Source organism: Triturus cristatus, chromosome 9 (genome assembly GCF_964204655.1).
Source record: "Triturus cristatus chromosome 9, aTriCri1.1, whole genome shotgun sequence".
Classification (NCBI taxonomy): Eukaryota; Metazoa; Chordata; class Amphibia; order Caudata; family Salamandridae; genus Triturus; species Triturus cristatus.
This window is the reverse complement of record NC_140592.1, coordinates 853880328-853901730: the sequence shown is the minus strand read 5'-3', so window position 1 is coordinate 853901730 and position 21403 is coordinate 853880328. Positions and strand designations below refer to the sequence as shown.

Genomic DNA, 21403 nt, shown 5'->3' with positions numbered 1-21403 from the left:
ATCAGTAACAGTGCTACCCTACAGGAGCTTGTAAAAAAAGTGATAGCCAGTAGGTACTCATTTACATAGGATGTTCTCTTAGACGCACATGACTGTCCCTGAGTTACAATCATGCCCCAAAATAAAAAGCATGAGAGGTGAGAGTGCTCCAGGACCTCCAAAAACTCTACATAGTTATGCGTGAAAGCCTCTGCTGTAATCCACGAAGCCCAAGGCAGCCTATATTACCTCATAACACTTCATGGCAGCGCTCAAAGAAGCATTTTTGAACCTAATCAAAATGCACAGACACCAAGTGTCTTTTAATAAACCCTTATCAGTGGCAATAATGGCACACTTGAAAGTGTGGAGCAAAACCACCTGTGAAAAAATGTGTATGAACTTTTGCACCATCAACTGAAAAGCATCCCAGTATATTGGTAACTAACAAGCATGCGTTGTGACACATTTAGTTTTTATTAAGGTTCCGCAGAATGCTCCTGCACTGCAACACCAAAAGATATCTGAGGACAAGATACAAATAACAATAAAAGCAACACAAACTCAACATGAACTCAATGGTGAACATGTTCATTTACTTTAAAATGGAACAGGAAGTTTTTAGTAAATAAGAAAAAGAAAGTGTAAGAAGATTCTAAATGCCTGTGCAGGTCAAAAACAGTAAAACATATTTTAGAATAAAAGCTTTTTGTTTTCTAATACACTACATACTCAGTTTCCTTTTCTTTTAGAGGTTTAGAAACAAACTAACCACGATTACAAGAGACATCTAGTAACATACCATCTCTTGTCAACTCTATGACATAGAGCCCTTCTTCGGTGCCAATTACAATACGATCAGGATCTACATAACAGAGGAACAACAAAGGCATTAATTTGTTTACTACAAACTACAAGGCTTAAAGAACAACATTCAGGAAATGGGCATTTGATTACAAGAGCACACTTCAGGAAAGGGGCATATGTAACTGCATCATTTCCCTGAGACATTCCAGTACAGGCTAGAATTTGACTAACTTGTTGATAATTTCTTTGCACTTTGGGGGAGAGCCATATCAGATCATTAGTTCCATCTATCTGGAGGACATGAGCTTCAGGATATTTAACACGTGTTTTACTTTTACTGTGGTGGATAAATGAGAGCTGATGAGAAAAAAAAAAACATAGATGGTAGTTGGATGAGCTTACATTATGGTCTACACACACCCCTAGTGAGGAAATACATATGTTACTTACCCTCTAAGAATCAATTCGTAGCATATAATACCGTAGATTTATATGCTTAATATACTCCTGCAATCTAGTGTTGGGCTCAGACGTGTCCAACTTGTTTTTCTTCGAAGAAGTTGTTCTGGTCGCAAGATATAGTGACTCCCCCTTATAGTTTGTGTTGCGTATGTTCATTGGCTCCTTTGTTAGATTGTTTTTAGCTCATCAGGCTTTAGGATAGAAGCAATATAGTGACAAAAAAGATAAGGCGGCAAATGAATGGTACCATATTCTAAAATGTTAATAGGTAAGAACATACGTCAACCAATAGCTGCAGGGAGGAGCGTGGGTGCATATGAATCTATGGAACTACATACAACGAACAGATGTGACAGGGTAATTCACATATTCCAGTCGTAGCATGTCTGGGCCGTAAATACATATGCTTTGCATGAAATATAAAGCAGTGCTCCCTAGAAGCGATGGTTAGCTAGTGGTTGATGTAGATGTTTGAAAAAGTGTTCTTAAGACAGCTTGACCCACTCTAGCTTGTTCATGAGCTAAGACATCAACACAATGTTTGATGAATGTGTGTGGTTATTCCATGTAGCTGCTTTACAAATATCCGGCAATGGGATGTTTCCTAAAACTTTTATTGAGGCTCCTCTTTTACGTGTGCAATGAGCTCTTGGAGTTAGTTAGTACTCTTTGTGCTTTTCGGGAACAAGTCTAAATACATCTAACTATTCATCTGGCTATTCCCGCTTTGGATTTTTGGAGAACCTTGCTGTGGCTTTGCAATTGCAACAAAGAGTTGTTGCATTTTGTGAAAAGATTTAGTTCTCTCTATAATGTAATACATTAATGCCCTTTTAACATCCAATGTGTGTAAAGCTCCTTCTGCTACTGAATCTGTTTTAGGGAAGAGAACAGGTAGCACTATTGTTTGGTTTGTTTGAAAAGCGGACACTACATTTGGTAGGAATTTAGGGTTGGTACAAAGTACAAATTTTTATGGAAATATTTGGAAGAACGGCTCGTCCAATGCAAGGGCTTGGATTTCACCTATTTTTCTAAGAGAAGTGTTAGCTACTATTAAGGCCACCTTCCATGTGAGGAATCGAAGGTCACAGGAATGAAGTGGCTTAAAGGGTGGTCCCATGAGTATAGTGAGAACATTATTAAGGTTCAAGGCTGGTGCTGGTGGGGTGGAAGGTGGAATGACTCTTTAGTCCTTCCATAAAAGCTTTAATCACTGGAACTTCAAAAAGTGGTACATATTGTCTATTTTGCATGTAAGCAGCTAAAGCTGCTAAATATAATCCGATTGATGTATAAGCAAATGCTGCTTACTGCAGATGAAGAGATAAGCAATGAGGTCTTGTACTATTGGTAATAGAGGTTGGATTTGTTTATTTCAACAATAATGTACAAATCTTTTCCATTTTACTGCATTACATGCTCGTGTAGTTGGTCTACACGCTTGTTTGAAAATATCCATGCATTCTTGTGGTAGATGAAGGTGTCCAAATTCTATGATCGCAGAAGCCAAATCACTAGATTGATCTGTGTGGGATTTTTGTGCATGACCCTACTTTATTCCCGAGTTAGATGATGTGGCCAAGGAGGAAACTTCTTGTATGGCACCACTGATAGCTGTAGTAGGGTTGTAAAGCATGTTTTTCCTGCCCATGTTGGGGCTATTAGGATAAGTGTGAGTGATGTTTGTGCTTGCTTTTGTACCAAGTACGGAATCTATGGAGACGGGGGGAAAAGTGTAAGCAAATATCCCTGACCAATTGAGCCATAGGTCATTGCCTTTGGAGTGGGGGTGAGGAAACCTGGAGGCAAGGTTTTGGCCTTCTGCATTGTGTTGCGTCACAAATAGGTCTCTCTCCACTGTTTGAAGTACGAGTATAGAAGAAAAAGTTACTTACCTTCGGTAACGATATATATCTGTAAGAGACATATATTAGTAATTGATTCCTTACCTTAGAATTACCCCCAGGCGTCAGACTGGATCCGGAGAATTTCTCTTCAGCAGTAGCCCTGTGCGTCGGTCGACTCCGAGTTAGTCATTGGCGTCGTGATCGCCAGAATGACGTCACGGTATCTACTTAGACGCCACCCCTGCGCGCTGACGTCAGTTCTTTACACGACATTCCATGGCAGAAGCACAGAGCCACGCAAGACACTGACCACTGGTGCACAAAACTAGGGCCCTGAAAGAGTCGATTACTCTAGAAGTCAGTTTGCAGAACAGGGAGGATGGGTGGGGTGGTAAGGAGTCCATAACTAATATATGTCCCTTACCGATATATCTTTACCAAAGGTAAGTAACTTGTTCATTCGAAAGAGACTATTAGTTATAGATTCCTTACCTTAGAATAGATACCCCAGCAATACCAACACCGGAGGTGGGTCTGCAAACAAAGTTCACACCAGAAAGTCCTGGAAATGAACGGCTAAAGAAGCAGTCTCCCCGGACTTGGCTATCCAGGCAGTAATGTTTAGAGAACGTGTGCAATGATGCCCACGTGGCTTTGTGGCAGATGTCACTTAGGGGGACTGCGCGTCCCAAAGCAGTAGTGGCTGCCGTCGCTCCCTGGTGGAATGGGCCTGCAACCCTACCGGAGGCTCCTTTTTCGCCAAGGAATAACAGATTTTAATGCAAAGCATGACCCATCGAGAGATGGTGCATTTTTGCACGGCCCGACCTTTCTTGGTGCCCACATAGCCAACAAAGAGTCCGTCATCCACCCGGAATTGTTTTGTGCGATCCAGATGAAATGATAGAGTACGCTTTGGATCCAGACGGTGGAGCCTCTCCTCTTTTGAAGGATGCCTGGTCGGGAAGAAGGTGGGCTAGTGATGGTCTGTCATATGTGGAAAGAGATAACCACTTTGGAAAGAAAAGAAGGTCTAGTTTGAAGGACAACCTTGTCCGGATGAATAGCAAGGAAAGGAAGTTTCAAACAAAGAGCCTGAAGCTCACTCACCCTGCGAGCAGAGGTGATGGTAACCAGAAAAGCAGTCTTTAAGGTAAAGAGTCTGAGAGGGCAATTATGTAGTGGCTCGAAAGGAGCACACATGAGGTAGGTTAAGACCAGATTCCAGTCCCACTGGGGCATTACGAAATTAATAGGAGGAAAGAGGTGAGTAATGACCTTAGGAAATCGATTTACAATAGGGGACTTGAAAAGAGAAGGCTGATTAGGAAGGCGTAGAAAGGCCGAAATGGCAGAAAGGCAGCATTTAAGAGAGCCCAGAGCAGAGCGCTGCTGGTTCAAAGAAAGAATGAAGAGGAGAACCTCTGAAAGAGGGTCAGAAAGGGGATCCACAGGCTTTGCTGTGCACCATACCACAAATTTGTTCCATCTACAGGAGTATATTGTTTTAGTGGAGGGACGCCTGGCTGCCAAGATGACATTACAGACTTTGGGAGGGAGGTCAAAAGCTGTCAACTGTCACCGCTCAATCTCCACGCAAGGAAGTGGAAGCTGGACAGGTTCTTGTGGAGGACCGTCCACTGCTGCTGCGACAGAAGATCCTCCTGAAGGGGCAGTCCAATCGAAGGATCGATGGCCATGTTCAAGAGCTCAGGATACCAGACTCTTTGTGCCCAGTCCAGAGCCACAAGAATCACTTGGGCTCGGTCGCGCTTGATCTTCTTCAACAGTCTGGGAAAGAAGTGGTATAGGTGGAAAGGCGTATAGAAGATCACAATTCCACTTGTGACGAAAAGCGTTGCCGGGCGAGTGCCGCCTTGTCAATTCCAACACTCGGAACTGCTGACATTGCGCGTTCTCTTCGGTGGCGAACAGATCTAACCAAGGCTCTCTCCACTGCTGAAAGAGACCTTGCACTGCAGTGAGGACATGGGCTTAACTGCGGACATTGCTAAGTTAGCATAAGTTAGTATGTACTTGTCCGCCATTTTGCCGCTTTTTGCATGCGTTCCTACATGGCTCTGTTCTCGTAAATATTCTGCTTACGCTTTTTCATATGAGAACTGTCTGCCTTTTACACATCTAGCTGTACACTGTGCTCCTCGTCTGCACAGCATGTTCCTCGTCTGCACAGCATGTTCAAGGTCGAAAAACAATGTATGCCGTCGATTCACTTTGGTCAGTCCCACGCCAATAGACATAACATGGAACCCAGCTGCACTACTGAAACTCAGGTGCTTTTAATATGGCATTACATGCATGAAAAGGCACTTGGAGAAAATCATTCCAACGAAGAAGAGCTGTCCTTGTCCTGAGATGTAAATCCTTGCATCTAAACTTGGAGGTACGGGGTCCCCCTGACAAAGCCCAGAGGTCTTCTATAATTATAATAAACTAGCTCATAACACGGGGAAAGTGGTAAGGCGCTGTAGTCCTGTTTCCACTGTCATTATAATATGGTTTCCCCTTTTGTGCTATATGGAATTGTAACAATGCTGATTATATTGTTCTTATGCATTTTGCTGCTAGTATTGGCTTGTGTACTGCATTATAAGGAACGTTAGTTAAAATAAACATTTTTAACTATACCGTATCTCTGTTTACTCACGTTGTGGACAAGTATGAGTGTCTGAACGAAAGAGTGTTCTTCTTCCTGCGATTCCTAAGCGGGTCGGAGTGACATGTTCTAGGATGTCTAATCATAGGTCGCTTTGCTGTAGTACGGAAAAGGAATGAGACACTATATCTAATGGGATTGGGGTTCTTGGCACAGAGGTGGGTTTTCTGGTACACCACTACACACCGAGGTCTTGGTTTCCTACGCATAGTTCTGTGTATGTGCAGAATCCCTGCAACAGCACCACCTCCGAGTGAAGAAGCCATTCGTGATCCATCATGCACCAGCGGCTGAGTTCGTCCGCCCTTGCGTTCAGGGAACCTGCCAGGTGTTGAACCACCAGGGACATGCACTGATGTTTCAGCCACGTCCAGAGGCGGAGAGCCTCTTGACATAGGGTCTACGACCCCGTACTGTTGGTTGCAGTACCACATGACGGTGGTGTTGTCCGTGAACACCTGTACTACTCTTCCCTTGACAGAAGGAAGGAATGCTTTCAGTGCAAGGCGGATCGCCCGGAGCTCCAGAAGATTGATGTGGAGCACGGACTCCGCCAGAGACCAGAGGCTTCTGATCTCCATCTCTCCCATGTGGCCGCCCCATCTCAGAAGTGACGCATCTATCACCACCGTGTAATACAGGGTCAGGTCTGGCAACACTAGTCCCCCGTCATCAGACGGCTTCCGGAGGTGGTTGAAGGGGAGCCTTGGTCTTTTATTTTGCCAGATAAATTTCTAAAAGTAATTCCAGCAGGGGTACTTAAGTAAGCGTTGGCGGGTCTGTCTGACTTTGTCTTCCAAAATAGATCACATATCACCCTTCCAGTAATGGAAGGGAGAGGGCTCTGCTGTTGACCCAATCCTGGTTCGTTAGCCACCACTGCAATTGGTGTGCAGCGCCCTCCGAGTTCGGGACGACATCAGAAAGATTCCCCTGATGCTCCTCCCAGGGGAACTTCAGGTCCCACTACAGAGCCTGCATATGCCACCATGCATGATCCACCAGCAGGATGCAGGAGGCCATGAGGCTCAGCAGCCTCAGAGTCATTCTCACCAAATCCGGGATAGAGGCTGAAACATCGGTATCATAGCCCGAATATGCCGGACTCGCTGTTCGGGAGGATAAGCCGAAACTGAGCTGTATCCAGAACTGCTCCGATGAAGAGGAGCTTCTGAGAGGGAATCAGGTGTGACTTCGGCACATTGATAGTGAACCCCAGCGAATGCAGGAGGTCCGCTTTAGCCTGGAGGTGGGAGACGACAGCCTGGGTCGACCCGCCTTCAACAACCAGTTGTCAAGATAGGGGAAGACTGGAACCCCTGATCTACGCAGATGAGCTGCTACCACCGCCATCACTTTCGTGAACACCAGAGGGGCGCTGGTAAGGCTGAAGGGGACCACGGTAAACGCAAAATGCTTGTGGCCTACTGTGAACCGTAGATAATGTCTGTGGGCCGGCACGACAGGAATGTGGAAGTAAGCGTCCTACAAGTCCAACGCTACCATCCAGTCTCCATGGTAGAGGGCAGACAGGACCTGAGCTAATGTCAACATTTTGAACTTCTCCTTCCGGAGGAAGTGGTTGACATCCCTGAGATCCAAGATAGGACGCAGGTCTTTGTCCTTCTTGGGCACCAGAAGGTAGAGGGAGTAACAACCATGACCTACTTCCGGGACAGGGTCTCGCTCGATAGCTTCCTTGGCCAAGAGAGCCGCAACTTGCTGACGGAGAAGGGCCAAGTGATCCTCCAACATGCGATGGAGTGTTGGTGGCATGGAGGGAGGGGTAGTCTTGAAGGGGAAGGAGGGGAGTAACCCCTTTGGACTATCTGCAAAACCCACCTATCCAACGTGATGTTGTGCCAGTGAGGGATGTAATGGCAGATCCTGCTGCCCACTGGTAATTGGTGGCCCTGAAATGTCGGACTAGGAAGGCTTAGAGGCTGCTGCAGAGGGGGCACTGGTGGACTGGCCCACCTGCTGGCCCCCAGACCCACGGCGTTGGGTCCCACATCCCCAGCCGAGCAGGGGCTGGGTAGCTTGCGCCTGCCTGTGGCCCTGGGTGGAACGTGGTGGGGCACCCCTTCCATAGCAACAAAGGGGGAGAAAGGGCGACTGCACAGGCAAGAAACTGGCAGTAGCTCTAGAATCCTTGAAGCGCTCGAGCGCATGGTCCGCCTTGTCGCCAAACAGATGACGGCCATCAAAGGGCATGTCCAAAATAGTCAATTGGACATCCTCAGAAAAGCCAATGGACCTCTGCCAGGCGTAGCGTCTCACGGCTACTGACGTAGAAATCGTTATACCCAGCAAGTCGGCGGTGTCCAGCCCACAGCGGATGGCAAACTTTGCTGCATCTCTCCCCTCTGCAACTTCACGGAAGTGTGTGATCCGAGCCTCCTCCGGAGACTGTCGCAGCACCTGCGCAACCGTATACCACACAGAGTGGGTGTAGCGCCCCAAGAGACATGCAGTGTTCACCGACTGCAGTCCTAAGCTGGTGGAAGAAAACATCTTCCCAAGATGGTCCAGCTTCTTGGATTTCCTATCTGGGGGAGCAGAAGGGAACGCGCCTTTGGATGTTGAGGCTTGGACCACCAAGCTCTCGGGGGTAGGGTGTTGGGAGAGAAAAATGGGGTCACCCGGGGCCGGGTGGTGGCATCGGGCAATCATCCTATTCACAGGAGCCCCAGTGCTAGGCCTGGACCAAGTGCCTAGAAGGATGTCCATGAGGGCCACATTTAGCGGCAGCAGAGGCTATGAAGAGGCCGCTGCTGGATGAAACACCTCCGTCAGGTGATTCGTCCTGACTGCACCGTAGGAAGCTCAAGGCCCAAGGCCTCAGCCGCCCTACGCAACACCACAGCATAGGAGGCTCCCTACTCGGTGGCCACGGAAGGGGGAGAGAGCATGCCAAGGTCTGGGGAGGTATCCAGACCACTGGATTCCCCCAACTCCTCTCTATAGTCCGGCTACTCCAGCTGGTCTGCCAAAGGGTCAACAGACCCCTCCCAGTCCTCCTCACCTTCCTCTGGCTGCCACTCATGGGAATAGGAAACGCCAGGGCTAACAGTGGTACAAAAGTACCGGTCGGAGCTGGTACTGGCGTCTGTCGACGCCGGTGTTGATGCGGGCCAGGGACACGACTGGCGTCGGCGGAGGTGTCGTCAGATCAATCGGTGCTGGAGGAGGTGTTGTGAGGTCGACCGGCACAGTTCCCTATCCAGGCCTGGATCCCTGCGGCGCCAAGGCGGAGCTGCTGGCATCGAAGGCCTGGAGCCCCCAGCCGAGTCCACGGGGCCTGAAGGCGTGCAGGCGGAGTTGGGCTGCCAAAGATGGAGTCGAGGGTTACGTAAAAGGCAGGAAGCTGGGCAGAGGACACTCCTGCTCCTGGCAAAGGAGCGAGGCTCGGAGCCGTCCCAGTAGGCTCCATGGGCGGAGGAAGACTACCTTCCGCGTCCTGCATCGTGTCGGCCGACGGACGGGAAGGCGGCGAAGCGCAACGGTGCTTCTTCGCCTCCTTCTTGTGTTTCGACTTACCTGAAGATGAAGACTTCACTGAGAAGTGATGGTGGTGACTCCGCAACAGGTCCCACGATCTCCCTCTCGACTGGAACCTCGAGCGGTGCTGACTGCAGGCCTCCAGAAGCTTTTAGGACTGCAGCCGCAAAGACTTCGGTTTCATGGCCCGACAGTTGGAGCACGACTTCGGGTCGTAGTCATGCTCCAGGCACCAAAGGCACATGAGGTGCGGATCTGTCACTGACATCAGCTTGTGACAAGAGTCACAAGGTTTGAAGCCGGTCCTACGATGTGACAGACCTGCGTGCACCAGGAGTTGAACGACACTAAAAAGATGTCGACAAAAAGTCAAAAAAGACTAGTCAAAAAATGACTAAGGGTACCGCTCAATCCAGATCTCGGCTGGCTGGGGAGGAAAAAGAAAGAACTGACGTCAGAGCGCAGAGGCAGCGTCTAAGCAGATACCGCAACGTCATTCCGGCGATCACGACGCTAATGACGAACGCGAAGTCGACCGACGCCACCTACCAACGCCCCGGTGTACTGCTGAAGAAAATTCTTGGGATCCAGTCTGACACCTGGGGGTAATTCTAAGGTAAGGAATCTATAATTAATAGTCTCTCAGATGTTTTATGTTGATTTCTCACTTGTTCACTTGTTGATGTTTTCTGCTGAGCATGTCTGTGAAGTCGTAGTCCAACTCTGGTAGGTATTCTTTTAGGAGTTGGATCTTGTGATGTATGGACCAATGTCATATGCGCTTTGACTGGAGGGAGAGAGCTGCAATGAGTGTGTGCCCTCCTGTTATGAACATAATGTACTGCAGTCATGTTATCTGTATGTACTTGGACTACTTTTGTATGAAGAAGATTGCGAAAAACTTTTAGAGCTAGTTGAATTGCTGGAAAACAATGCAAAGTTCTGGAGAGACTGTAGAGAAAGCACTATGCGCCAGAGGCAAAAGCCACTTATTTGGAGGCACTAAAAAAGTATCACGCTCTATGCAGATCAGCTTGTGCCTCCTTCTACACGGTTAAAATTATGTCCGCCCACAACTGTCAGAAAACCCTATTTAAAGTTGTGACGGAACGTTCTGCTCCGGATGCGTTCTTGCCAGCCCCTTCCCTTTCATTACATTATTGTAATGAACTTGCGCTGTTTTTTCACAATAAAGTCATGTCTATCCATCGTGAGCTTGACATGGGTTCCTCTCCTCATCTTTCCTACCACTCAACTTTCTGACCAGGTCATAACTGCTCCCCCTGACTTTACATCTGATGGATCTTGTCAAGTTAAGGCCTGGCTCCCAATTGACTTAATTTCTTTGAAAAACTTACTGGGAAACATTAAGTCTGGCTCCCCACTTGATCCCCTTCCCCCATCCAAGCTCAGATGCCTGGACGAGCCGGCCCTCGAGGTGATTGCTAAGCTTCCTAATTTCTCCCTAAAACTGGGCCAGTTGCCTCGTTATTGGAAGCACGCTCTTGTGCTTCCATTGTTGAAAAAGACTGGCTTAGATCCCCTTTGCTGGTCAAATTACAGGCCCATATCTCTCCTTTCCACTTTTTCCAAAATATTGGAAAAACACATTAACGCTCAACTCTCGGAACATATGACAAAACATAAGCTATTTCATCCATCACAGTCTGGCTTTCATCCTGGTCACAGTACTGAATCGGCTCTGTTGGGGGTCACGGAGAACCTTAGGCAGCAGCTTGTGACTGTGGGGACACTGCAGCGCTCATCCTATTGGATTTGAGCACTGCCTTTGACACGGTCTCCCATTCTATTCTGGTGGATCGCCTTGAAAGCTCTGACATTGTAGGTGTAGTCTTACAGTGGCTGATTTCGTTTTTAAAGGATTGCTCCTTTAAAGTTTTCTCTCACACTACTAAATCTAGTCCCGTGGCCTTAACATCTGGAGTTCCGCAGGGTTCAATCTTGAGTCCTCTGCTTTTCATTCTCTACGTTCTTCCTTTGACAGACACTGCAGAAAAATCTTGGTTGACCATCCTTTCATATGCTGACGATACGCAGATTATTTTCTCTTTGTCGCCGGCCCAACACCAGGATCCTTCCTTACATAAACTTGGTCTGCATAACAATCTCCTTGTGGATGTCCAGAAATTCTCTAAGGCTGAATGGTTCCAAGACTGAGGTTGTCTTCCTGGGGAACAATACTGAGCTTTGGAGAGCCAGCCATTGGCCTGTCTCTTTGGGACATTTGCCTACCCCGGTTCCTAAGGTTAAGAATCTGGGTTTTTCCATCGATAGCACGTTCTCCCTCGCTGCTCAGATCTCGGGAGTCACCTCGGCCTGCTTTGCTGTCCTCAAGTGGTTAAAGAAAATTATTTGGATAATTCCACCAGCTGCTCAGAGGACTGTTCTGCAGGCCTTGGTGATCTTCAGACTTGACTATGGTAATGTACTGTATCTGGGTGCAGACAAGACCTCTGTACATCGTCTCCAGCTCATTCAGAATGCAGCAGCCCACCTACTTTTTAGGTTGCATCGGCATGCCTCTGCTTCCCCTCTGCTCCATCAACTCCACTGGCTCAGGGTTAGTAAGCGTATCGAGTTGAAGGCCCTCTGCTACATGTTTAGAGCTCAGCACGGCCTGGCCCTGTGTATGTACTCAATCTTGTAAAGCCTTACTGACCCTCTCGCAACCTAAGATCGGCCAATCTTCCTCTTTTCTTCGTTCCCAGAGTTCGGCTCACTCCCATGGGAGGCCGTTAATTTTCCTTCCTGGGACCAAAATTGTGGAATTCCCTCCAGCTAGAACTTAGGAATTAATCTTTCTTTGCTTTTCGAAAAAAGCTAAAGCCCTTTCTTTTTAGTCAGGCCTAATGCCAACTGAGCTCCTTTCTCGCTTGTCCCACTTCAGCGCCGGGAAACCCTGTTGGGTAGCTGCTCGCTTTATAAATCCTGAAAATAAAATAGAAGTTCAAGGTGATTGATGTCGAAGAGTTTTTGAAATGTTGACTATAGACCATGTACTGTGAGGTTCTGCATATGTGCTCCCAAACCCTGAAGGGATGCATCTGTGTTAATGGTGACTTGCGGAATTGAGGCTTTGAAGGGCAGACCCTGAAAAAGATTGCTGCTGTTCCACCACTGCAAAGAGCGACGGGTCGCTGGCCCTACCAACACTAGGTCTTGTAAATGCCCCTTTTCTTGAGACCATTGAGATTGAAGAGTGCATTGAACAGTATGCATATGTAGCGTTTGGTTCTATGGATATGCATGATGCCATCATTCCTAGAAAGCTCAAGGCTGTTATTATATTGATTTGACACTGTTGTTGAAACAGAGGCAATGCTACCTGGAACTTTTGTGCCCTTTCGGAATTGTGATAGGCTTGGGCTGTGACTGAGTTTAATGTTGCACCTAGGAATGGTTGTATTTGCAAAGGTTGGAGGTGAGACTTTGCTATGTTGAGTGTAAATCCTAATTTGTGTAGAAGGTTGATTGCCTGTTGTGTGTCCTGAAGACATTGGTGTTTAGTAGGACTTTTGATGAGCGAATAGTCTAGATAAAGGAAAACCTGTATGCGCCCCCTTCTGAGATGAGCTGCTACCATTGCGAGGCATTTAGTGAATACTCTTGGAACGTAGTTACTCTGAATGGTAACACCTTGTACTGGTAGTGCTGTCCGTTGATTTAAAAACTGAGATTGCGAAGATGTACTGGATGTATGGGAAAATTGAAATAAGCATCTTTGAGGTCTAATGCGGTAATGAAATCTCCTTGCTGTAACAATGGTATCATGTATTGTAGTGTGACCATGTGAAAGTGTTCTGAGGAGATGTAACTGTTGAATGGGATGAGATCTAGAGAAGGCCTTAACGTCCCGTCCTTTTGGGAATGAGGAAGTGTAATGAGTATACTCCATGTCCCTGGTGTTGCTTTGGGACCATTTCTATAACTCCTTTTTGAAGGAGAGCTTGAACCTTCTCTTAGAGGAGTATAAGATGTTCTGGTGAAATATTTGTGTCCGAGGTGGTATTTTGGGTGGTCGATTTGTAAGCTCTAGGCAATACCCATCTATGATGATAGATGGGAACCACTGATCAGTGGTGATTTGTGTCCGATGTTGGTGATACGGTTGTAGCCGTCCCCCACAGCTGTTATATGCTGAGGGGGAGGCTCAGTTGGTCACTATTTAGTAGGTGTGGTGGATTTTGAGGTGGACAAACAACTTCTTCTTCGATTGTTTTTATAGTGTGACTTAAGAGTAGGTTCCTCTGGAGTATTGCGCCTGGTAGGAGCCTTGTTGTTTTTGCGCACTACCTGAATCAGTTGATGTACCAGGTCATCCTGCCCCGCTATACTGTCTCTTCGCAAAAGGAACTTCTATGATAGAAAGGTTTGTAGGGCATCCATGGCCTAAGATGTATCTCTAACTTTTTTTCAGTTTTTTTAGCATGTCATCCACTTGTGGCCCAAATAGATTTTGGCCATCAAAGGGTAGGTTTAAGAGATGTTGATGCACATCGGTCCAAAAGCCTGAGACCCTAAGCCATGAATGACGTGTAATGAGGATACTAGTGTTTATTTCTCTTGCAATGGTAGTAGCAGAATCCAGTGCACTTTGAATAGTAGTATTTGATATGATTCAACCGTCCTCTACCAATGGAGTCCCCCTCCAACGATATTGTTCTGAGAGGTGCTGCAGTAGCTACTGCCTCTCATCCTATTGGGCTCAGTTATAACAGGAAAATAATCCCACAGATTTGGTGATACGTAGGTGACTAGCTGCTTGTGCAGCAACACGTTTCCCCAACGCATCGTATTTTTTGCTTTACTTATCTGTGGATAGGGCATTCCCAGTGCCCCGTGTGTTAGCCCTTTTTCTAGCAGTGTGTACTACTAATGAGTCAGGGGGAACTTGTCCCCTGACATATGCCGGGGCTGATGGACACACTTTGTATTTATTGTCCACCCTAGGACTTATTATGCTGGATTTCACCAGCAGCTTAAAGATTTCCTGAGTGGATTTAAGCTCACCATTAAAAAAGGAAGGAATTGAACTGTTCTGTGTGACCTATTTAATGTCTCCACCCAAAAAATCCTCCTCATCCTCTATAGTGTGAAGATACACTTTGTGGTAGTATGCTGCCCTGCGGATTACTTCATGATATGATGTGGTATCATCAGGTGATGAGAGTTTTGAAGGGCAGAGGTCCGAATTGGTATCATCCATCAGAATTGCATTATATTGATCCCATGGACTCTGTATATTGCCTGGGTCCTCTTGGGAATCTGGAACATATAGTGAGCCATATGGTAAATCCTCCCTTGTATCAATATCACCCGTTGATGACTGAGGTTGATGTATGTTGCTGTTCTGAAGGTAGGTGCTCTGTTGACTGCTTATGTACTGGTGATATTGCCAGTGGTTGTACTATTGGCGGCAGAGGAGATAGAGGCTTAAAGGGAGATGGAGGAGGGGGAATAGGAGGAAAAATAATAGGGCTCCTGCCCGTCCTTCCTTTTTGGAAGCCTTGGGTGGATCTGGCCCAATGATTTCCTGCTCAAATCTTTTTTTCCTCTTTGGAAGTGTGTCAGAAATAGTTGGGAAGACTTTTACCCCGCTTTGCCAGTGTCCGGATCAATAGAAAAAGTTTTTTTTGTCTTTTGTCCAGTTTATCTTGAATTTACTCAAGAATTGGTTGAACAGGCAGTTGTTTGGGCTCTGACTCTGTCTTTGTGTGTTTCGATGTCAAAGGTATTTTCGGCACCGACATGATTTGTAACCCTGATGATGGTTTCAATGAGTGATGTTTTGGTGCCGAGGGCGTCTTTGGGTGTTTCGTGGAGTCTGATTTTTTGGTACTGGCGCTGAGGAGACTTTCAGGGCTTTAAATGTTGACGGTTGTCAAGTGTTTTAAAAGCAAAGGGACTCGAGTCTGCTCCTGACCCTGTTTTTAAAGACCACCATGGCCCGAGGGCGGTGGGGTTCCGGAAGCCAACTTAGCTGTTTTGCCAGGGAATGGCAGCATTTCTTAGGTTTTCTCACATGCTCTTGTATGGAAGTATCAGAGTCGGAGCTCTTGTCACTGCTAGCCACCAGTGTAGAGACGTCAATCGGCACAGCTTGAGCCTCAGTGTCATCTGTGTCCTGTTCCGGCTCTGCCGACTGCTCCACGAAAATATCAGGTGTACCTTCGCTATGCTGTGTCTGAATGGTGGAATGGGCCCAACAATGTTCTCTTCATTACAGAATAGTTTCTTCAAGCGGAAAGCCAGACATGCCTCACACAACACACTGTTGTGTTGTGTTAAAAAACAGAGATTATAAACCTTGTGCTGGTCTTGCCTGGAATATTTGGCATGACAGAAGTTAAAGGGAGTCTTTTCCATCCCTCTTCGCCATCCAGTATATGGAGTTTATTGTTGTTAGAGTTGGTGTCTTAAAGTACAATGATACGTCGAAACCGGGCCCCATTTAGAATAGCTCCAACCATTCTATTGAAATTACATTTTGATTTCTTCTTTATTTATGTTTTCTAATGAAATAAAATGTGTTATTTGTGTATTTGTTTGATGAATGCTTTTTTATATTTTGGTGTATTGTTTTGTGGTTCAAATCATAGATATTGCTTAGGCCGGGGTCCCCGACTTCCAGTAATGACTCGAGGGGCCCCCGGATTCGAACAATGATTCAGTTGGGGTCCTCGGGCTCCAGTAATGATTAAATGGGGCCCCAGAAGTCAAAAGTTTGGGAACCACTGCCGTAGACGGTTGAAAAAGAACAGGGCGCTGGAAGGGCCGCAAAGCAGGAATCGAGCTTTGGTCATGGAACTCTGAGAACGACATCCTAATCCAATGGCGAAAAAAAAACATCTAACAAAGGAGCCGATGAACATGAGCAACACAGACTATAGGAGGATTTACTCACTACTCACTATACTTTGTGTCTAGAAGAACAAGTTGCAAATGTCCGAGCCCAACACTAGATGGCAGGAGTATGCGCAGCATATATATCGACGCCCAACACATGCTACGAATAAATATTTTTTGGGGCGGCTGCACCCTTAATGATCAACATTGAGGTGGCAGAGAGTGACTGTTCTTCCCCCACCCTTGCCAATCGTTTTACAGAAACAGTATTGTATGGTGATATGTTAAAGAACTTTTGGGGTATTTAACTGTGGATACATTCACCTGAGGACCAAACGTGCCTGTAAATCGTGAGCACCAGAAGAATAAAGACCTTTAGAACAGTCATTGCTTGCTTCTGACTGGGGATTTAACCCTAGAACCATATCGGTCCTACTCTATTAAACCAAAAATGGTTCATGTTTTAATATGAAAGAGACTTGTATATCAAACAAGGTTGCCTTATTGCAAGGTGTCTTAATATCCATGCTTCATCTCATGAATCCATGGACAGTGCGGTTTCGTTCGAATGCAACTAATAAAGCATCAATAGGTTTACAGGGGATATGCAAAATTACACCAGCCTTAATCTCTTACTGGGCAGGAAAAGCAGATAATGCAAGGAAAAGTGGGGACTCCATTTCTTTTTTAATTTTTTTATTTAACAAACTCAAAAGACAGTACAATCATGTGCAAAAGAGCATGTAGATTATTTTGGGGTGTACATCACTAAAATCGTAATTCTTAATTCATGAGAACAAGGATGGGGGGGGGGGGAACACTTCGCAAGGGGCACAATCCCCACATCTAATGCTATCTGGTATCAGGGGAAGGAAGGGACTCCATTTATGAAGACTTTTCAGTTTCACTTATGTGATGCTTTGTGTGGGAGGGTATTTACACTACATTATTACGGTGCAGTATTGTAAAATAAACTGCTCCATGGGATTTTGCAATAAAGTGCATTCTACATAAGGCCTACTCTGTTAGATACACCTTTATTTTAGAATACCGGATTGCTGAGAGCTCCACTGAAGAAAACAGAGTGGCTCAGGGACAATAATAAATGGTATGGAACTTCTGTTCCAACATTTCAATGTTTGGGTTGCTGTATCTCCCTTTTTAATTTACAATATTCTACCCTCAGTGGGTGAAATGCTATACCTGCATTACAGTCCTTTAGCGTTAGGACATACATAATGTTTAAGGCTCTCTTCTTTCTTGCAGGCCAGAGCTGCAGGCTCAGTGCCTTTAATGGCCAAAAAGGCACTTAACTGCAGGCTATAACGCAATGCCAAAGCCCCTTAACCACTCACAAATTTACCTTTTGCCGTATTTGTCCCCAAACTACAATTTTTAATTTAATTCTTATGCATAAATCAAAACTAAACCACACTACCTATTAAGCTGTTCTGAATGAGAACATTGAAAAATATCAGACCAGAGAACGGTTTCCAAAAATAAATAATATCTCAAAGAAATAAGCACATAATTGTATCAGCTTCGGGGTTTGTCGGAGAAATCACAGAAAGCATGTTAGGTGAGCCGATTACTCGCCATGTCATCTATTGTAAGGGCAATATCATATAGTGATTTTTACACAATATTAATTTAAGTGCACGGAGCTCCTACAGTTAAGAAGGCCATGAATATAACATCTAGGTTTAGCTAGATGCTTTTGTCACATTTTATACATTGCACACTGTAATGAAAACACACATACCTACAATTGCGCCAGTCAAGCTTGCTTTGATAAGAGGCAGTGTACTGTCATAGGCTTCTTGTGGAACATGTACCACCTGATTTCGCAGGTTGTTTTTGTGCAAGATGGACTGGAGCCCCTCCAAGATCCCAACCCATTTCCTCTTTTCATTCTCATTTTCTGTCAGGATCAGTAGTGATGAAGTCTTGGAAGGTAAATCTAAGAAAGAGGCGGTGACCTTAAAAGCCAGAGGAAACATAATTGAACATTAAGGAGATAAACCACTCTAATACAAGACGAAAAAAGCTCTTTTGATAAAGCAGGTTTTAATTTACCTCAGAACAATTTCTCCTGACTCATGAACTTAAGAAGACTAGCGGCTCATGGAAAGTGTGCTTTCCTTGAGCAACAAACAAATATTTCAAAGTAATTAAGAAGAGGTTAGATAAAGATTTTTTTGAAGATTGGGAAAATCAAAATAACTGGCAGAATTGTACTCTGTGACTGTTTAAGATAAGGCAACACAAAATGCGTAGAACATAGACGGTATTGACCTTATCTCCTTGTTCACAGACTTGTCAGTTCTATTAGCTGTTGTAGAAGGCTGCTGAATGTATAACCTTATTTTTATACAGAAGCCTCACATCATAGTTATTCGGTTTCAACACACTTTGGTGGTAATTGTATCTACTACTATATGACCTTAAGGTCAGAGCAGAGGTAAGCAGCTAGTATTCAATATAATATTCAACTCATCCAACCTCCCAAAATGTATCTGAATTGGTAGGCAGACCACTGCTTGGAAACGTAGGGCTGATTACATACAGTGCCCTAGGGCGCAACTGGCACATGTGACCGTTTTTGGGCCCCTGGGGCACAGTAGCATTATAAACAGGGCCACAGACTATTGTGCAGAACTCTCTCTTTCAGAAATACCAATAGGAACTGCTCTATCTTAAGGGGCATGCACTCATTTGCATGGGGGCGGGGCCCCACGCAAACAACGGGGACACTTTGCCTCTGTCAGTGTACCTCCTTCCCTGAGGACAACCCTCGAACCACCCCACATATCATTCTACATTAGGGTGCAGTCAGTCAGTGCCCCAGTCTGTACAGGGATCCCTGCTCCTCTTTGAAGTGCAGGCGGGCATCACCTGCACTGCGAAAGACAGGCCAGCACCTTCAATCAGCAGGTCCATCTTTCACTAATATGCCGCCACCATGGCAGGCGGAAGTGTATTGATCATAATATGGTGCATTGTCCCTGTTTGCACCCGGTGCACATCGTTAAAGGTATGTTGAGGTGCAAACAGGCACAGTACACACTTCCTGTAAAACAGCCCCTGAAGTTCCACCAACAAATAGTGGATGAGGAAGATTATATTAAATGTTTAGTTATACTCAACATATTAAGTATCTTGCAACAAAGAAAATCAGGTACTAGATGCCGGTATTGACAGTTGGCCACTCCTAATGGGGGAAGGGAGTTGTTGATACCACCAATTACCACAGGCGGTGAGGCAACCAAAGTGAGTCCCATGCCAATTTTGGTTTGAAACTTTGTGCCAGCAGGATTCACATGCAAAAGCAGTATCAGGGAATCACGGAGCAGTGTATGACCAGCACTCAAAAACGGAATAGATATTGCATATTTGGGTGATGCATTCAGAGCTTCTAGTGTGGGTTGAAAGGCTTTCCTTCGAGCCAAAGATGTCCATTACGCGAAGGTGTACACTATACTAAATATTTCATAGGGAAGACCTTTTGGCTAGGCTAGCTAGGCCGTCTGGTCTACCAACAAACAGAAAAGACCAGGAATGAAAGCAGGTAAGGATATCCTGCCATAACCCTTCACCTGAGGGGCAGCAGAAGGTGTTGTCAGGTATTGATGTGAGTAAAATTGATTCCACATGGGATTCCCATCTCTCACATAATTGAACATAAGGAGCATGTACACTACCTCTATGATACTCCTATTACTTAATTGCAACCGATGACCATGAAAGAAAATGTCGGCTCTTGCCTCGGATTGGCTGTGTGCCTCAAAGGACCCACTTAAGAGACTTTGAGGCTGTGGGAGAGGTAGAGACTAAACTGCTTGCTGCTCACGTGGTCTATGAGGTACAGTGGCCATAGCCACGAAAAGGCAGTAGAGTTTTCTGGGTAGGTTGAACTTGATGGCAATATTGGAAGCCCCCTACCCTAGCCACGGAGTGGACAAAACTATTGGTGTTGCTGGATGGTCGAGGAAAGGCCCAGTGCAGGCCTTGGAGGCAGAGGGGATGGCTTTAGCAGAATCAGTACGGTGCCTGGAGCTAGTCCGGAGGTCAGAGAACTGATTCACTGGCAGTAACCCAACTGGAGGCCACTACGGTTCCCTAGGAACGAAAGGAATGCCAGAGGAAACAAGAAGTGCACCTAAACTCTGCAACATAGACTCCTTAAAATCATCAGTCGGCTGCAGCATCGCTGAGGACCTGGGAAATTTGGGGCGTACCAGAATCAGTTAGGAAACCTGCTCCACACCCGAAGACCTACAGGGAGACCGATTGACATTGTGACACCTTCAAGTCTTCTCTTTGGATGCAGAGTGTTGGGATGGGCTTGGGTTTCACAACGCTTGTTTGTGTTTGGATTTCGATTTGCACTTAGCGGTGGACCTCAACAGGGATGTAGGCTTCTCGCGGGAATGGCCTCAAAAGGGAGATTGGGTCCACACCCAAGGCTTCGAGTGAGAACAAGAATCATGCAATGGCTGCAACTTCTTATATTGCCCAGCGTACAACTTCATTACTCAGTCCTGGATAATTTTTGGGTGCATTTATTGTATAACTTCCAGTAGTGCCTTGAGCCCAGATATACACCTCAAGCGGTTAAGTTACCAACATTTGTTTCATGCATTCACAGCATGGGTTTGAAATCTGTAGTTTTACGAGGAGACATCTGTTCTCTAGCACACTTGGATTCGAGTTTTATAAGACATTGGAAAACTAATATATTTGGAAATGATAATCTGGAAGGTGCAAAAAAAAAAAAAAAAAAGAGGAAATGACATCAGCAGGTGGCACTTACTTGTGTTTCAGTAAATTCTGGGCTAGTACACAACCAGCTGCATGGTTAGTGGTATGCAGAATCATTGCTCAGGAAAAGTTTCTGAATCCAGTTTGGCACCTGGTGAGTATTCCAAGGTGAGGAATCTGAGTATTCATCACAATGAAATAGGTTTACCAGGTACAAGTGATTTTTCCAGATTTTTAGGAGTGTGATAGAAGGTTCACTTATCACTTGCAAAAATAAGTGGAGGTCCTTATAAATAAATTGCAGGCCCCGATAAATAAATTGCAGGAATGGAACAGAAGGTTATCAGAAGGGGACATTTTTAAAGACCTAACACTCTTTCTACAATATTATGGAGCAACTACTAGACATTTCTGAGATGGAAGAGAAGGTATGTTATCCAGACACCCAGGGCTTCTCCCAGAGAACTAAATTTAGCAGTAAGGTAAGAAGGGAACGTAC

At 45.6% G+C, this 21403-nt stretch overlaps 1 protein-coding gene across 2 annotated transcripts in view; it reads right to left on the bottom strand.

The window, feature by feature from the left end:
* CDC42BPB (CDC42 binding protein kinase beta) overlaps positions 1 to 21403 on the bottom strand; it is a 1057701-nt gene that overhangs the window by 141341 nt on the left and 894957 nt on the right. For both annotated transcript variants that reach the window (XM_085626326.1, XM_085626327.1), the window contains exons 28-29: positions 17906 to 18122; positions 782 to 844 (exon numbers count right to left, since the gene is read on the bottom strand). In XM_085626326.1, the coding sequence (XP_085482452.1) occupies positions 782 to 844; positions 17906 to 18122 (280 nt within the window). The remainder of the gene's footprint in view (positions 1 to 781; positions 845 to 17905; positions 18123 to 21403) is intronic.